At 40.9% G+C, this 18,808-nt stretch overlaps 1 protein-coding gene across 1 annotated transcript in view; it reads left to right on the top strand.

The window, feature by feature from the left end:
• The window catches only part of LOC109935445 (exocyst complex component 1-like), a 109,579-nt gene extending 94,957 nt beyond the window's left edge, over positions 1-14,622 (top strand). The window contains exons 21-22 of the mRNA XM_048605323.1: positions 8,226-8,420; positions 13,477-14,622. Of these exons, the coding sequence (XP_048461280.1) occupies positions 8,226-8,420; positions 13,477-13,629 (348 nt within the window). The 3' untranslated portion in view covers positions 13,630-14,622. The remainder of the gene's footprint in view (positions 1-8,225; positions 8,421-13,476) is intronic.
• Positions 14,623-18,808: the final 4,186 nt, after the last annotated feature.

Raw genomic sequence — 18,808 nt, 5'->3', positions numbered from 1 at the left:
TTCATCCATCACTCTTAATACCATCACCTTATGCAGATGAAAAAAAGTGCCAGATAAAGTGCCAGACATTACTAAGTCAAGTAAGGTAAGAGAAATACTGTACTAAACATGTCTTTTCTTCATTCTGATTTGAAATATATTAAATACTCATTATAAATGCATATTTGGCAGTATCATTCGTTATGAATCCTCACTCTTCATCCAGAATTGTTCGCACATCTTCGCATGGGAAAAAACTAGCTGTTGTATGTATCTAATTGCAATTCTTATGAGCTACATATTGGGAGTTGGGTATTATTGTGTATCATGCTAACAATAGTCACCCTTTTTGTGTTTATTCATTTTGCGGAATGTGGGTGTCGCCGGCTGGCTAGCATTTATTGCCCGTTTCTAGTTGCCCTTGAGAAGGTGGTGGTGAGCTGCTTTCTTGAACCACTGCAGTCCACCTGCTGTGGGTTGACGCATAATGCCATTAGGGAATTCCAGGATTTTGACTTAGTGACAGTGAAGGAACGGCAATATATCTCCAAGTCAGGATGGTGAGTGGCTTGGAGGGGAAAGGTGGTGGTGTCCCCATATATCTGCTGCCCTTGTCCTTCTAGATGGAAGTGGTCATGAGTTTGAAAGATGGTGTCTGAGAATCTGCAGTGCATCTTGTAGATAGTACACACTGCTGCTGCTGAGTGTCAGTGGTGGAGGGAGTGGATGCTTGTGGATGCACTGCCAATGAAGTGGGCTGCTTCATCATGGGTGGTGTCAAGCTTCTTGAGTGGTGTTGGGGCTGCCCTCATCCAGGCAAGTGGGGAGTATTCCATCACACTCCTGACTTGTGCCTTGTAGATGGTGGACAGGCTTTCGGGAGTCAGGAGGTCAGTTACTTGCTGCAGTATTCTTGGCCTCTGACCTGCTGTTGTAGCCACTGCATTTATTTGATGAGTCCAGTTGAGTTTCTGATTAATGATAATTCCCAGGATGTTGATAGTCGCTGATTCAATGATGGTGATACCATTGAATGTCAAGGGTCAGTGGTTAGATTATCTCTTATGGGTGATAGTCATAGCCTGGCATTTGTGTGGTGCAAATGTTACTTGCCACTTGTCAGCCCAAGTCTGGATATTGTCCAGATCTTGTTGCATCTGGACATGCACTGCTTCAGTGTCTGGAGTGTTGCGAATGGTGCTGAACATTGTGCAATCATCAGCAAAGATATCCACTTCGGACCTAATGACGGAGAGAAGGTCATTGATGAAGCAGCTGAAGATGGAATGGTTGTGCTTAGGACACTACCCTGAAGAAGTTCTGCAGAGATGCCCTGGAGCTGAGATGACTGATCTCCAACAACCACGACCATCTTCCTGTGTGTCAGGTATGACTCTAACCACCGAGAGTTTGCCCCCTGATACCCACTGATTCCAGTTTTGCTAGGGCTCCTTGATGCCACACTCAGTCAAAAGCAGCCTTGATGTTAAAGGCTATCACTCTCACCTCACCGCTGGAATTCAGCTCTTTTGTCCATGTTTGAATCAAGGCTGTAATGAAGTTGGGAGCTGAGTGGCCCTAGCAGAACCCAAACTGGGCATCACTGAACAGGTTATTGCTGAGCAGGTGCTGCTTGATAGTACTGTTGATGGCATTTTCCATTACTTTACTGATGATGAGCAGTAGACTGATGGGGGGGTGAGGAGTAATTGGCTGGGTTGGATTTGACCTGCTTTTTATGTATAGGACATACTTGGGCAATTTTCCACATTGTCAGGTGCGTGCCAGTATTGTAACTGTTGGAACAGAGTGGCTAAGGGAGCAACAAGTTCTGGAGCACTAGTCTTCAGATTATAGCCAGAATATTGTCAGTTCCTGTAGCCTTTGCAGGATCCAATGCCTCCAAACGTTTCTTGATATCACGTATAGTGAATCGAGTGAGCTGAAGAGTGATATCAGGAATGCTGCGGACCACTGGAGGAAGCCAAGATGGATCGTCCAAATGGCACTTCTAGCTGAAGATTCTGCGAAAGCTTCAGCTTTATCTTTTGCACGGATGTGCTGGGCTCTTCCATCATTGAGAATGGGAATATTTGTGGAGCCTCCTCCTCCAGTGAGTTGTTTAATTGTCCACCACCATTTACGACTGGACGAGGCAGGACTCAAAGCTTAGATCTGATCCATTGGTTGTGGCATCGCTTAGCTCTATCACTTGCTGCTCATACTGTTTGGCATGCAAGTAGTCCTGTTTGGTGGCTTCACCAGGTTGATATCTCATCTTCAGGTATGTCTGGTGCTGCTCCTGGCATGCCCTTCTGCGCTCTCCAGGGTTGATCTCCTGACTTGATGGTAATGGTTGTGAGGGGGACATGCCAGGCCATGAGGTTACAGATTGTGCTGGAGTACAGTCCTGCTGCTGTTGATGGCCTGTAGCGCCTCATAGATGCCCAGTCTTGAGTTGCTAGATCTGTTCAAAGACTGTGCCATTTAGCAGTCTGATAGTGCTACACAACACAATGGAGGTTATTCTCAACGTGAAGGCAGGACTTCGTCTCCGCAAGGACTGTGCAGTTGTCCCTCTTACCGATACTGTCATGGACAGATGCATCTGCAGCTGGCAGATTGGTAAGGATGAGGTCAAGTATGTTTTTCGCTCTTGTTGGTTCCCTCACCTCCTGCCACAGACCCAGTCTAGCAGCTATGTCCTTTTGGACCTGACCAGCTTGATCAGTAATTCTGCTGCTGAACTACCCTTGGTGCTGGATGTTGAAATCCCTCACCCAGTGTACACTTTGTACCCTTGCCAGCCTCAATGCTAAATGCTGTTCAACATGGTAGAGTACCTATTCATCGGCCAGAGGTAGGACAGTATGTGGTTTTCTTGCCCATGTTTAACCTGAAGTCATGAGACTTCATAGGATTGGCCGTCAATGTTGAGGACTCCCTCCCGACTATATATCACTGTGCCACCGCCTTTGCTGGGTCAGCGCTGCTGGTGTGACAATACATATCCAGGGATGGTGATGGTGTTGTCTGGGACATTATTTGTAAGGTATGATACTGTGAGAATGACTATGTGAGGCTGTTGCTCGACTAGTCTGTGAGACAGCTCTCCCAATTTTGGCGCTAGCCCCCAGATGCTAGTGAGGAGGACTTTGCAGGGTCAACAGAGCTGTTTCTGCCGTTGTCTTTCCCAGTGCCTAGGTCGATGCCAGGTGATCCATCCAGTTTCATTTCTTTGAGACTTTGTAGCAATTGCTACAACTGAATGGCTTGCTAGGCCATTTCGGAGGGCAATTGAGAGTGAACCACATTGCTGTGGGTCTGGAGTAGCACAGCAGTTATTAGTATTGTTAAACTTGGGAAATCTGGTTATTGGCAGGTTCTTTGTTTACGGGGGTCCCTAATTTACAAACATTTGACTTATGAATGCTTCCCATATGTTGTCATTTTAAAGACCTGACGTACGAACATTTCCTGTGCGTACAAATAGCTGCTTTCCATTGTCTTGGATTGTGTCCTGACCTGCGCACAAGTCAACTTGCAAACAGACTCCAGGACAGAACCTGTTTGCAACCCGGGGACTGCCTGTATTTGTTGAACAGCATCGAAAATGCTTCAGTACATTATAAAATATTTAACTGCAGACACTTGTAAATGGTGACCGGATTGGGCAGAGTCACTGTGGATTTACCAAAGGAAAATCATGTTTGACAAAGCTACTGGATTGTTTTGAGAATGAACTAATACAATTGATAAGGGTGAACCAGTGAATGTAATATACTTGAACTTTCAGAAGGCTTTTGATAAGGTCCTACCTAAGACATTACCATATAAATTTAAAGTGCATGGGATTGAGAGCAGTGTACTGACATGAATAAGGAACTGTTGGCAGACAGGAGACAAAGAGTATGAATTAAGAGGATTTTTTTCAAGTATCAGGCAGTTACTAGTGGGGTACCACGGGGATTAGTGCTTGGACTCAGGCTATTCTCAATATATATTAATGATTAGATGAGAGAACTAATTAGGATAGCTCCATGTTTGCAGACAACACAAAGATGGGTAGGAAGGTGAGCTGTGAGGAAGATGCAGAGATGATTCAGTGTGATTTGAACAAGTTGAATGACTGGCAAATGCATGACAAATGAAATATAACATGGATACATGTGAGATCCAGGAGAGCAGGGTTTAATCTGAATGATGATAAGACTGGGAAAAGTGGAGGTGAAATAAGACTTGTAAGCCCAGTTGCTGAAAGTAAGCATATAGCTATAGCAGGTAGTGAAGAAAGCAAATAGTATGCTGGCTTCCAAAGCAAGAAGATTAGAGTAGAGCAGCAGATATGCCTTGCCATAATTGTAGAGGGCCTTGGTGAAACCATTTCTGGAGGATTGTGTGCAATTTTGGTCTTCTCATCTGAGGAAGCATGTTCTAGTTATGGAGGGAGTGTAACAAATATTTACCAAACTGATTCCTGGGAGAGGAAGACTGACATATGAAGAGAGACTGTTTGGTTAAGACTATAGTCACTGGAGTTTAGAAGAATGAGAGGGAATCTTATGATTCTAACAGGACCAAACAGGGTAAATACAGGAAGGATTTTTGAAGAGGTGACCAAGAAGATTGATGAAGGCAATGTTGTCTAAATGGACTTCAGAAATATGTTCATCAAAGTTCCTCATAATCGATTGGTTAGTAAAGTTAGATCACATGGGATCCAGGGGGAGCTGGCCAATTGAATACAGAATTGGCTTGAAGGTAGAAGACAGAGGGTGGTGATGGAGTGTTGTTTTTCAGATCGGAGGCCAGTGACCAGCAGTGTGCCACAACGGTCAGTGCTGGGTCCACTGCTTTTCTTCATTTATATAAATGATTTGGATGTCAATATAGGAGATATGCTGGGTAATTTTGCAGATGACGCCAATATAGTGTAGTGGATACATCAAGTTCCTCGGAGTGACGATAACCAACAACCTGTCCTGGATTTCCCACTTAAATGCAACAGTCAAGAAGGCACAACAATTCCTCTTCTTCCTCAAGGGGCTCAGGAAATTTGGCATGTCCTTAAGGTCCCTCACCAACTTCTACCGATTTACCATTGAAAGCATACTGTCCAGGTGCATAATGGGCTGGTATGGCAACTGCTCTGCCCAGGACCATAAGAAACTACAGAAGGTTGTGTGCACAGTCTGGACCATCGCGGAACCAACCTTCCATCCATGGACTCTATTTACACAGCTTGCTGCCACGAAAAGACGGCTAATATCATCAAAGACCCATCACACCTTGGTAATGACCTTCTACAACCTCTTCTGTCAGTGAGAAGATATGGAAGCCTGAACATACGTACAGCAGGTTCAGGAACAGCTTCTTTCCGTTTGTCTCAGACTGTTGAATGGAATCTAGCCTCACATAATGTAATCTGAAATGTAATCTGTATGCCTCCGAGTCTTTTTGATCTTGCTTGCTGTGATGTGCCTGTACTGCTCGTAAACAAAGCTTTTCACTGTATTTCAGTACACGTGACAATAAAGTAAATCAATCAATCAGATTATCTCAAAGTATAACAGGATCTTGATCAGATAGGCCAATGGGAGTGGCAGATGGATTTTAATTTAGATAAATGTGAGGTATTGCATTTTAGTAAGGCAAACCAGGGCAAGACTTAAACAGTTAATGGTAGGGCCCTGGGGAGTGTTGCTGAACAAAAAAACCTAGGGGTGCAGGTGGACAGTTCCTTGAACATGGAGTCACAGGTAGACAGGGAGGTGAGGAAGGTGTTTGGCACGCTTGCCTTCATTGGTCATAACATTGAGTATGAGTTGGGATGTCATGTTGCGGCTGTACAGGACTTTGGTGAGGCCCCTTTGGAATACTGCGTACAATTCTAGTCACCCTCATACTGGAAGGATGGTGTTAAACTTGAGAGGGTGCCAAAAAGATTTACAAGAATGTTGCTGGGAGTGGAGGGTATGAGCTATAGGAAGAGGCTAAAAAGGCTGGGTATTTTTCGCTGGAGCATTAGAAACTGAGGGGTGACCTTGTGGTGGTTTATAAAATCATGAGGGGCATGGATAAGTTGAATAGCCAAGGTCTTTTTCCTAGGGTAGGGGAACCCAAAACTAGAGGGCATAGATTTAATGTAAGAGAGGAAAGATTTGAAAAGGACCTGAGGGGTAACTTTTCACGCAGAGGGTAGTACATGTATGGAACAATCTGCCAGAGAAGTGGTGGAGACTGGCACAATTACAGCATTTAAAAGGCATCTGGATGGGTATATAAATAGGAAGCATTTAGAGAGATGTGGGCCAAATGCTGGCAAATTGGACTAGGTCAGATTGAGATGTGCCTCTATGTTCCCAATGACTGGAGAGTTCTGAACCAGGGTCACAGTTTAAGGATATGGAGTAAGCTATTTAAGAATGAGATGAGATGAAATTTCTTCAAGCAGAGTGGTGAGCCTGTGGAAGTCTACCACAGAAAGCAGTTGAGGCCAAAACATTGAATGTTTTAAGAAGGAGATGGATATAGTTCTTATGGCTAAAGAGATTAAAGGGTATGGGAAGAAAGTTGGAACAGGGTACAGAATTGGATGATTAGCCATGATCATATTGAATGGCAGAGCAGTATTGAAGGTCCAAATGACCTACTCCTCCTGTTTTCATTAGTCTGGTATTAAGGCTGGAATTGAGTCCTGTGATATCTGTCAGTCAGTCTCTTCTACATGCTTCTGCTTTGTCCAGGATGTGCTCTAAGTCATCTGTTGAGAAGGAATATCTCATCAATTTTCCTGATTGAGTGTTTCAACAACTTTCCAGATCCAGATTGTAAGCATTGTGAACAGCTTTAGGAGCAACCAGAGTCCCACATTGTATCACAGCGAGCTGTGAGGTACAATAATACAATGCATGTCTTCAAGTTCATTTGGAAACCATTTTCAATGTTGGTGTTGAGCACCAGCACTTAACCATATATGCTGCAGTGCCTGCAGAAACCAGCTTTGATGACATTAAGGATAGTGTCTATTTCCAGATGTGTGCATTACAGGGTAAGATGCTTAAAGGTCTGAAACTGCACAGAAATTCGTGAGATTGCTTGATAGCTGGCCACTGTGAGATCTTATCTGGGTTTGAAATAGCAATAATTTTTGCCATATGCCACACCTTCAAAAGTGAGCTTGAGCTAATGACTATTGTATGGAACTGAGTCAGCTGTCAGAAGCATAGGGGCCAAGTTTTACAATGTTTCAGACCCCTTCATGCTTTCTCCACTTCTTTGATCTTGAATAATCATCTGCAATGCTCTGCGTGTTACTGCCATTGCTTTTTTTCAGTTCGTTACAGGTCATGAATTTTGTTTTTTTTATATGGCGTCCTTGCCACATGGAATAGAAGACTAACAACTTTTGGGTTGACTAATGGGCAATTTTAGTATGCAAATTAGGCTCCAGCTCTTCCAACTGGAATGAGTGAAATTGAACTTTGCTGAGATATCCTTGCCTTTGGCGTATTTTGCAGGTTTGAGAGACTCAAGTGATTTGCTATGTCAGGGTCACCAGTGATTCATAATCCTCTGCAGTGCTGTGTTTAGGGGGCTTGAGATGTAGTTGGCTGTGCAAGCAGATTTGTGAATTGCACCTCAAAAGCACTTCTAGTTCGTCCACAAATGGATTGTGGGTAGCTACATTACAATTATATGATCTAAGATCTAGCTTTTTTTTGCCAGTTTGTTTTACGGATTTTCCATTGCATCTTCCTTGTACTGTTGATGACTGGAAGGCAAATGTCAGTGTGAAAGAGCAAGAACCCATGCTGTCTGTAGTGGATGTTGTTCAAGACTAGATGCTTAATATCATTCCCTGACAAAATTTATTCATTTTAGTTTTGAATGTCTCAGTGACACAGCTTTATCAAGACAGGTTGCATCATATAGCATAATTTCATGATTGCTTCCCAGGCAAATTGAAGCCTCAGTAGCACTCCTACTTGGAAATGTTGAGATATGAGCACCTCAGCCTCTATGTTCTGGTGACAGATAGGTTAATGGATGCCAATTGCATAGTTTCAGGTACATGCCGCTTAAACAGAAGAAACATCTTCATTGTTCGTGTGATTAAGCATATTTTCTTAAAATATTTGTTGAATTCTTTCACATAATAATTCTCTTAACAATATACTTGAGCATGAAACTGTTTGTACTAAAATGTTATATTGGTGATAAAATGATATGTTTTAAATTTGCAGATCTTCTTTGATGGAGTCAAGGCCCGTATTGCACAGGGTGTCAAAGAAAATGAAGTTAGCTATCAACTGGCATTTAGCAAACAGGAGCTAAGGAAAGTGATTGAAAAATATCAAGGGAAAGAGGTAAAGAAAGCGCTGGAAAATCTGTACAAAAAAGTGGTTAGACATCTGAGTGAAGAAGGAAACCTGTTACAGGTAAATGGAAATTAGTGGAGAGTCAAAATGAAATCTTGTAAGAGAGCCCAATAACGAAATGAGTAGAATGACTCTGTGTGGCTTTTTAAGAATGGTTTAGATTCATGGAACTGCTTTTATGTGAAGAGCTCAAAATTTGCATCCATAGCATAGCTGAAAGCTGCACTACAAAAACTAAACACCCTCCCAATAAATAATGCTGCTCCTAAATAAGTACTCCATAATGAAACAGGTGCCGAGCAGTTGTACCCTATGTATCAGAAACATCTCAATTCATAGTAATTTAATTTTAATTCAGTTCATTATCAGGATGAGGGCATCACTGACTGGGTCAGCATTTATTGCTTATCCTGAAAGTAATTGTTAAGACTCAACCACATGTAGTCCAGACCAAGTAAGGATGGCAGTTTCCTCTCCTAAATGGCATTTGTAAACCAGATGTGTTTTTCCAACAATTGACAATAGATTTGTGGTCATCTTTAGACTCTTAATTCCAGATTTTTATTGAATTCAAATTCCAGCATCTGCTGTGACAATATTCAAGCCTGGGTCTCCAGAACATTAGCTGGGTTTCTAGATTAACAATCCAGTTTTTTTTCCTTTATTCATTAACGGGACGAGGGCATAGCTGACCAGGCCGCATTTACTGCCCATCCCTAATTGCCCAAGGGCAGTTAAGAGTCAACCACATTGCTGTGGGTCTGGAGTCACATGTAGGCCAGACCAGGTAAGGATGGCATTTTCCTTCCCTAAAGGACATTAGTGAACCAGATGGGTTTTTCCTGATAATCGACAGTGGATTCATGGTTATCATTAGATTCTTAATTCCAGATATTTTTTAATTGAATTCAAATTCCACCATCTGCTGTGGTGGGATTCGAATCCAAATGCCTAGAATGTTATCTGAGTCTCTGGATTAACAGTCTAGTGATAATACCACTAGGCCATTGCCTCCCCAGGCCATAATGCCATTCATGATAGCTGTTCAGAAGCACACTTTCCAAATTTGGACCATGTAGGTGCATTGTATGTACTCACATGTCATTCACCAAAGAGCAAGCATTCAGTTTCAGTACAGGTACTGGCAATGATGTTACCTAAAGACCCAAACACCCAATTTTCAGCTAAAATAACTTAGAATATGATACAATCCCCAAAGAAACCAATAATTCTTTCTTAAATGTTGCTTTCCTCAAAGAATGAGGGACAAGATTCCACACCTTAAGATTTTTACTTCAATAAACATCAAAATCAGCTGATATTAACTGAGTACTTAAGAAGTACAATTATAGTAACTTTAAAAAAAGGTGGTGTTGTGGTACTGCATTAACTAACTAATGCGATCAAAATAAATGGGATGATGAGTTTTTTTTATTTTGTGCCATGTATTTAGCAGATGATTAAATTTCAAGTTCTTCAGCTTCCAGCCGGTTCATGTTTCCCTGCCACACAAGGTCAAATCTTCCAATTGTCTTTGAAAATCATTGCACGCAGACTGATTATTCCAGGACGGACGTCCATCAGCAAGGTCCAAATTAGCAACTCCATGTTTCTTAAAACTCAAAGTTCCTTCAGTCCTGTTTCCCGCTTTTCAAATAGAAAACCAATTTGCGAGCATTCTGTATAAGTGATCATACAGAAACTGTTCAATTAAAAGCAAAGTAGTGCAGATGCTGGAAATCTGGAATAAAAACCAAAAGTGCTGGAGAAACTCAGATATTGAAGGTCCCACCCAGAGTACATTCTGCACCCTTGCCACCCTCCATGCTTCTTCCAAGTGCTAATCAACATGAAGGAGCATTGACTCATCAGTTGGGGGTGGTGGTGCATGGTATTCAACAGGATGTTTCTTTGCCAGTACTTGATCTGGTGTCATTAGAATTCATGGAGTCCCGAAGTCAATGTTGGTTACTCCTGGAGCAGCTTTGCATACCGCAATGCCGCCACCTCTGCTCGGTCTGTCTGGACATACCCAAGGATGGTGGTAGTGTTGTCTGGGATGTTATGAATGGTTTCATGCGTATGACTACATCGTGCTTTTTTTTTGAGTCTGTGAGAAGCTGTCCCAATTTTGGCACTAGCCCCCAGATGTCAGTAAGAAGGACTTTGCAGAGTCAACAGGGCTGTTTATGGCATCATTCATTTGCCTTAATTGATGCCAGGTGGTCTGTTCTTTCTAGGAATAGATGCAACTGAGTGGCTTGCTGGGCCATCTCGGAGGACAGTTGAGAGTTAACCATGTCGCTGTGGCCTGGTGTCCCATGTTGGCCAGAGCAAGTAAGGATCTCAGATTTCATTCCCCAAACAACATTAGTGAACCGAATGAGTTTATACAACAATTCACAATAGTTTCAGGGTCATCATTAGACCTTCAATTCCAGATTTTTATTGCCCCTGATTTCCAGAACATCCTGGGTTTCAGGATTACTCATGTTTTTTTTTATTGATTGTTTGACTGATACCACTAGGCCGTCACCTCCCAGTGTTAGCCGCTATTAATGTCAACATTATTGTCATTTTGGCTTATTAATCTGCAATTTCCCATTCTCCAATCCAATTATTAAAAACCAAGATCGACAATTCACAACGTTAAAGTCAGAGTGGAAACCTGGTGACTCTGGTACAACACTTTTCCTTTGGACCTTCATCAGTCACCAGTATCTCAGAGCACCGTCTTGTGCAGCAATCACACACACCTCCCATCCAGCAGGATTTCCAGGTCTTCATTAGCAAAGCAGGGTGCCAGACATATCCAGGCAAATGGAACAAACCATGCAGGGCAGTTGCAGTCTGTCAGCAATTGACCAGGTGCACAATTGGGTTTTAAAGATGGTATTGTGCCAGGAATCCCAGGATATGTTTGGCAGTGGCCAAAGTGGAGAATACAACTTGCAGGGTGCCATAGGAGCATAGAGCATAATTAATGAGATCTGTTTGAGAAGATAGTGCTAGAAAACCAGCTAGGGCTCACAGTGAGAATTCCTCTGTGAAATTTGCCAAAAGTGACATGTAGCCAATATCTGGTAAGGTTCAGCTCCTTATATTAAAAGAAAACTTTTGAACTATCTTTGAGCCAGGTGTCAGTTATCAAAACATATTTCAATATGGCAATTTGTGTCTGCAACTCCCCAGTCTTATTTTACATTCAGCACATGCATGCATTGTAACTGTAATTTAGACTAAATTGCTTTGCCTTTTACTCTGAACCCACTTAACACTTCACCAGTTCCCTCTCGCAATATTCTTTTCACCTGGGCATCCATCTTTAATGTTACTTTCTGGTTCCCAACGCCTGCTGCTTAGGTGTAAACCCTTCCAAACTCGAACAAGGTAATTGATCCTGGCTGTTTAGGTGTAATCCGTCTGGCCTGTTTAGGTCCTATCTTGCTGAGAATTAATGCCAAATTCACATGACTGTAAATCCCACCCCATTTGCACCATCTATGCAGCCACACATATTTCTGCTCTGTCTTCCTATTTTTATGCTCACTTGTGCATTGAACTGACAGTATTCTGGGTTACTACTTGTGAGATCCTTTTTTTTCTAATTTCCTATCTAGCTCCTTCAGGACCATATCCCTCCTCCTACCTGTGTCACTGGTAATTCATGAGGACTGCAAATGGCTGTTCATCTGCCCCTCACAGTACATTCTGGAAACATTCAGTCCTTGACTCTGGCACTATGAGGCAACAAACTACTCTGGATTCACATTTGTGCCTGTCCCCTCTAACTGTTGAACCTCCTATTGCTATTGCATTTTTGGTATTCTTCATCCCTGTGTTCAGCTGAACCAACCATGGTGCTATGGTCTGTTATCTGTCCTATCTACTTAATATTTTCTTTACACTCTTTTTTGTGTTATCTGAACATTAACTTTTACCTCAGATGTTAAATATCTGTAAAAAGTATGATGGCATAATGAAATGTGAATGCAATTATTATTCAAAGAAGGTATTTGATATTTTGAAAATACCATTGATTTGGGACCTTACAACAGTGCAGCTTTTGCAATTCAGGTCAGGAAAAGCTTCATGTATATATTAAGATCTGCTGCCAGTTATGTTAAAGAAAATCCTTTGGTGCATAGCAACCATAAAGTACAGGAATAACAATCTATACATGTTTAAAAATTATGAAGGCCTATGTTTAATTTGTACCAAATTTTGAATTTAGAAACAAGATCAGAATTGTAGACTTGTTAAACATAAGTGTTTAAAAAGCCTCAAAACAGTAAAGACATGGTACCTGGCATATAAAAACATGGAGTAGTGATTCTTCTTTCAGTGTACCATAGTCAGCTGCCTAGGTTCACATTTTTGAGGATTTTCATTCCCTCAAGTTGCCAATGAAACTTACTTGCGTATCGCTGTGCACCATATCTTCCATCAATTATGCCACTGGGTTTTTTAAATTACTTTCAAAAATATGCCTTGATACACTTAAGAATGATAACTTGATATAGTTTAATACAACTAAAAATGGTTTTAACACAAAATTTGCAAATAAATCAGTAACAAGTTGACCAGCTGTAATTAATCAAAATGAACATAAATGAAAATGACTTTACAAAAGCATTCAGTATTATCCTTTTTTTAAAATATATATTTCTAACAGGAATTTTATAGGCTAGTAATATCATTGCACCTAAAACAGCCAACTTAATTTTTTAGCTTCCTCAACAGCTTGTAAATTTGTAAAAATTCTCAACAGTGAGTCACATGATCTGGAGACATGGCCAGATTTGTGGGAAAATCCACTTCTTTTAAATATGCTCTTTAAACCACTGCAAAAGATTGGGGAATCTTGATTTGTGCCCAGTAAAATTTCTGCAGTAATTCTGCCAATTTTAAGTGCACCAAAAGTAACAGAACTGAGAAGAAACTCGAGTTTAACTTTTATCTATTCCTTTATGCTTTATTTTCCTTATAATGGAATAAATTGTATTTATGAACAGTGAATAATATTTGTTTATTTGATGAAACTAGCGTATGATACAGTTATATCAGTGACTGTAGAAAAGACAGTCACTAAACATGTACCTTACCAATTTCACAGGTAGTGTGGTATACAATGCAAGGAGAGTTTGTCCGCCAGTACAAGGAGTTTGAAGAAATGATTGCTCGGTGTTACCCCGGCTCTGGAATAACCATGAATTTCAGTATAGATGATATTCTGCAGTATTTTCTGGATATAACAAAGTCAAACTAACTACCAACTGTTTAATATTGTGTCAGCTCCTATTCAAACTCAAAATTGGTTAAATTATCATAAAAGATTTGGAATCTTTCACTTGTACAGGGTTTGTTATGCAAAATTTTAAGTTGTGCTAACTCCAATGTTGTGATTTTATATAATTAAATGAGAACACCAGCCTATTGTAATTTTAATTATTAAGAAAATGCCTTGTAGATTTTGTTTGGATTCTCATTTCAAAATCAACATTTAGAAACTTATAAAGCATTGTAGTAACTAAGAGAATGACTCTAAATTATACTGTTGAATACTTAACATTTGTTGGAAAAGGGAGGATACTGTTATGCCAGAGGCTATTGGTGCTTCTGGAAGTTTTTCAAAGTTCCATCATGCTGAAGGAAGCAGGACTGAGGGTAGGATCATAATGCTGTGGGGTACTGTAGACAATTCCAGCATTAGAAAATGACTGATACACAAAAGGATAAACCAAAGGAATAGCAGCCTTGATACTCAACACAAATGAAGGTGTGGAATGTAACTGGGTTGCCACCTCGACCCCAAAGATGATAAACACTTCTGTCTTAAAAGTGAAAGCAACTTCCTTATGAAGAGGTGAGTCTGACTTTGATAGTTTGGGAGTGAAAGAAAAAATCTTCCTTTTTTCACCGTGCATTTCATTTGAACCTTCTGGATGATGGAAGTACCCTCCTCAGAAGCCAAGAACTAACTATCCTCTCCCAAATCAAAGCATTGGATACATATCAGCACTTGGGTCAGCTACTAAGTTCTTTGAAGCGAATAACCAGAAATACTATTCAAAAAGAGAAAATTTTAATGTCAGCCATTCTGAACTACGCTATTTACAGACTGAAACGTGATTTCCTGCAGTTGTAGCAATTGAAAGTGTTTTTGTTAAATATAAGCGTTGTTACAGTTACTGAATTTTGTTTGTATCTGTGTTCCTTAAGAAGAAAAGTCTGGAAATAAAAATAGAAACTTTTTACTGAGAGATCCTATGATATATTTTGAGTCATTTTGACTTAAAAAATCCTGCATCTGGGATGTACAGCATGGTGAAGCCCTTGAAGTATATAAGGAAAGTAGGAAAGAAACAAGGAATTAGAAGGGCTAAAAGCAAACAGGATTAAGGTGAATCCCAAGGCTTTTTAAACATATATAAAAAGCAAATGGGATAGCCAGGGAAGAGTTGGCCCACTCCAGGACAAAGGAGGGATCTATCTGTGAAGCTAGAAGAGATAGATGAGGTCTTAAATGAATACTTTGTGTTCACCAAAGAGAAGAAATTGGTGGAGGATGATCTCAGGGAAGGGAGTGTCGAATTTCTAAGCTAAGTTGCTATTAAAAAGAGGTGTTGTGCGTTGTAAAATGTATTAAAGTAGATAAGACCCCAGGTCCTGATGGTATCTATCCCATAATGTTGAGGGAGGCAAGAGAACAAATTGCTAGGGCAGTGACAGACATTTTTCTAACCTCTTTGGCCACAGGTGAGGTCCTAGAGGACTGGCGAATAGCCAATGTTGTCCCATTGTTTAAGAAGGGTGACAGGGATAATCCAGGAAATTACAGGCATGTGAGCCTCGCGTCAGTCGTAGAGAAAGTATTAGAAAAGATTCTCAGGGACAAGATCTATTTGCATTTAGAAGCAAATGGACTTATTAGAGATAGACAGCATGGTTTTGTGAAGGGGAGGTTGTTCCTTACTAACTTGATTGAGTTTTTTGAGAAGGTGACAAAGATGATTGATGAACGAAAAGCGGTTGATGTTGTCTACATGGACTTCAGTAAAGCCTTTGATAAAGTCCTTCATGGCAAATTAGTACAAAAGGTGAAGTCACATGGTATCAGGGGTGAGCTTGCAAGATGGATACAGAACTGGCTTAGTCGTGGGAGGCAGAGGGTAACGGTGGAAGGATGCTTTTCAGAATAGAGGGTTGTGAGTAGTGGTGTTCCAGAGGGATCAGTGCTGGGACCTCTGCTGTTCACACTCTACATAAGTGGTTTGAAAGAAAATGTAGCTGGTGTAATTAGTAACTTTGTGGATGATACAAAGATTGGTGGAGTTGCAGGTAGTGAGGAGCATTGTCAGAAAAGAACCGGCTATAGATCAGTTGGAGGCATTAGCAGAAAAATGGCAGATGGAGGTTAATCTGGACAAATGTGAAGTTATACATTTTGGAAGGTCAAGTACAGGTGGAAATTTTACAGTGACTAGCAGAACCCTTAGGAGCATTGATATGCAGAGGATCTGGGTGTGCAGGTCTGCAGATCACTGCAAGCAGTGGAGGTAGTTAAGGTAGTTTTTAAAAAGGCCTGTGGCATGTTTGCCTTCGTTGGAAGGTGCATTGAGTTTCAGGATCAACAAGTTATACTGTAGCTTTATAGAACTTTAATTAGGCCACACTTGGAATATTGCATACAGTTCTGGTCACCACACTACCAGAAGGATGTGGAGGCTTTGGAGAGGGTACAGAAAAGGTTTACCAGGATGTTGCCTAGTATGGGGGATTTTAGCTATGAAGAAAGGTTGGATATACTGGGTTTGGTTTCACTGGAACATAGGAGGTTGAGGGGCAAGCTGATAGAAGTTTACAAGATTGTGAATGGCATGGATAGAGTGGAAAGTATGAGGGTTTATTCCCAGGGTAGAGGTGTCAATTACTAGGGGGCACAATTTCAAGTCGTGGTGGGGGGAGGATGTTTAAAAGAGATATGCGAGGCACGCTCTTCACACAAGGGGTGGTGAGTGCCTGGAACATGCTGCCAGAGGAAGTGGTGGAAGCAGACGCAAAGCAATGTTCAAGAAACACCTGGACGAATACATGAATAGGAAGGGATAGAGGATATGGATCCTGTAAGTGAAGACCATTTTAGTGTGGAAGAGTAAAATGTGTCGGCGCAGGCTTGGAGGGCCAAAGGCCTGTTCCTGTGCTGTATTGTTCTTTGTTCTCTTTGACTATAAGCCCAGCGCAGAGGGTGTTGCAACTCAGGATAGGACCCGGCTCCCATCAGAATGTATTCTAGCTTCAAAGAAAATTCTTGTATCTACACCTCTTTCCCCGTGCTAAAATCAGAAGAGAAGGCAGGAGCAGTGCAAAGACATATGCTTCCATTTCTCCTCCATTGACCCAAACAACAGCAATAACGTGCCTTACTTAAAGTAGAGCTTTGAGAATAAAATGGATACCCAAAAACAAGTTTGGACCTGTCCCAAAAGCCTCACCAAAGCTGAATGGACAGTCTCTATTGTAATAATAAGGAAATGCAATGGACATGTCTTGAAGGTAATGCTGAACGAGGCAGATGAGAGGGGTTAAAGACAATTGGACTCTGGTATTACTTTTGTCTACTTTAAGATATTTGAATAGCAGTAGTTTTCACAAAAGAAAAGAGATCCTGTCACATTTTATCTGATTTTGGTAAGGGATAGGTCAGCACGTGTGTGTCAGAGACACAAAAATTTACATATCTTAGATTTGAATGCCAAAGAAAGACATTACGAGGCAACTAACAGGGATGAAACATGATTAAAGTTCTGCTAAGAATGGTCAAAAGTGAAGATGAGAGTGGTTGAACAAAGCAAAGGGCAAGCGAATTTAAGAGTCAGAACCTAACATCTGTCTCAGTCATGAGGGCTTCTCTACCACCGTGGCAATTTGGGCAGACTGGGTACTAAAATATATTACAATGTAGGAAGGCTTCACAGAAGCAAGATGGTATTACACACAAGTTAGGTTTTAACCAGGGTAATGATGTATAGACCGTCATCCAAAGTAGAAGTATAGATGGGAAGAATGTAATGCAAAGAAATCAGCATCCTAGATCAACATCCTGGAGGAAGTGTAACAAAAGCAGAAAGGAGCAGGAAAAGACTGAAGGCAATGAAAAGATAAGCTGAGTAATGGAAGATAATGGAAAAGGAGTGAAACAAATGAAGCAAATGATAGACTGTGATTATACCATACCAAGGATGGTAGTGAAAAAATTTATTTTGCCATTCAATTGCTGATACATTTCAATATACTCAAGATATGAATTTACTTAGAGTCATACACCATGGAAACAGACCCTCCGGTTCAACTCATCCATGCTGACCATGTTCCCAAACTAAACTAGTCCCACTTGCCTGCATTTGGCCCATATCTCTCCAAACCTTTCTTATTCATGTCCTTATCCAAACGTCTTTTAAAATTTGTAACTACCTGCATCCACCGCTTCCTCTGGCAGTTTATTCCACACACCAAACCACTCTCTGTAAAAAAAAAAAAACAACTTGCCTCTCATGTCCTTTATAAAACTTTCTCCTCATACCTTAAAAATATGCCCCTCATGATTTTATAAACCTCTATAAGGTCACCCCTCAACCTCCTACACTCCAGTGAAAAAAGTCCTAGCCTATCCTATTTTTATAACTCAAAATCTCCATTCCTGCAACATCCTGGTAAATCTTTTCTGAACCCTCTCCAATTTAATAATATCCTTTCTATAGTGACCAGAAGTGCGCACAGTACTCCAGAAGAGGCCTCACCAACATCCTGTACAACCTTAACATGACATCCCAACTCCTATACTCAAAGGTCTGAGCAATTAAAGCAAGCATGCTAACTGCCTTCTTAACCACCCTGTGTACCTGTGATGCAAATTTTAAAGAATTATGTACCTGAACCCCTAGGTCTTTGTTCTACAACAGTACCCAGGGCCCTACCATTAACTTTACAAGTCCTGCCCTTGTTTGTTCTACTAAACAGGATCTCTTTGTAATCTTAGACAATCTTTTTCACTGTCCATTACACCACTAATTTTGGTGTCATCTGCAAACTCACTAACCATGCCTCCTATATTCTCATCCAAACTGTTTATATAAATGACAAACAGAAGTGGATCCAGTACCAATCTCTGGAACACTGCTGGTCACAGGCCTCCAGTCTGAAAAACAACCCTCCACCACCACCCTCTGTGTATGTTATTGTCTGTAGTGATCACAATATCATTCAGTAATGAGTAAAGGATTATGAGGTGTGGGATGCAATTCAACTGCAACCAATAAAGTGAATGGATAACTAAAGAAACAGAAAATCAGCTGCAAAGAAAATGCAAAGAAAATCCTACCTTCCAAAGCAAAATCTACTAAAAGCTAACATATCTTTAACAGGTATGTACTAAACTTCCAAAGGTA

The sequence above is a fragment of the Rhincodon typus genome, chromosome 14, assembly GCF_021869965.1.
Source record: "Rhincodon typus isolate 14 chromosome 14, sRhiTyp1.1, whole genome shotgun sequence".
NCBI lineage: Eukaryota > Metazoa > Chordata > Chondrichthyes > Orectolobiformes > Rhincodontidae > Rhincodon > Rhincodon typus.
This window is presented reverse-complemented; position numbering and strand designations above follow the sequence as displayed.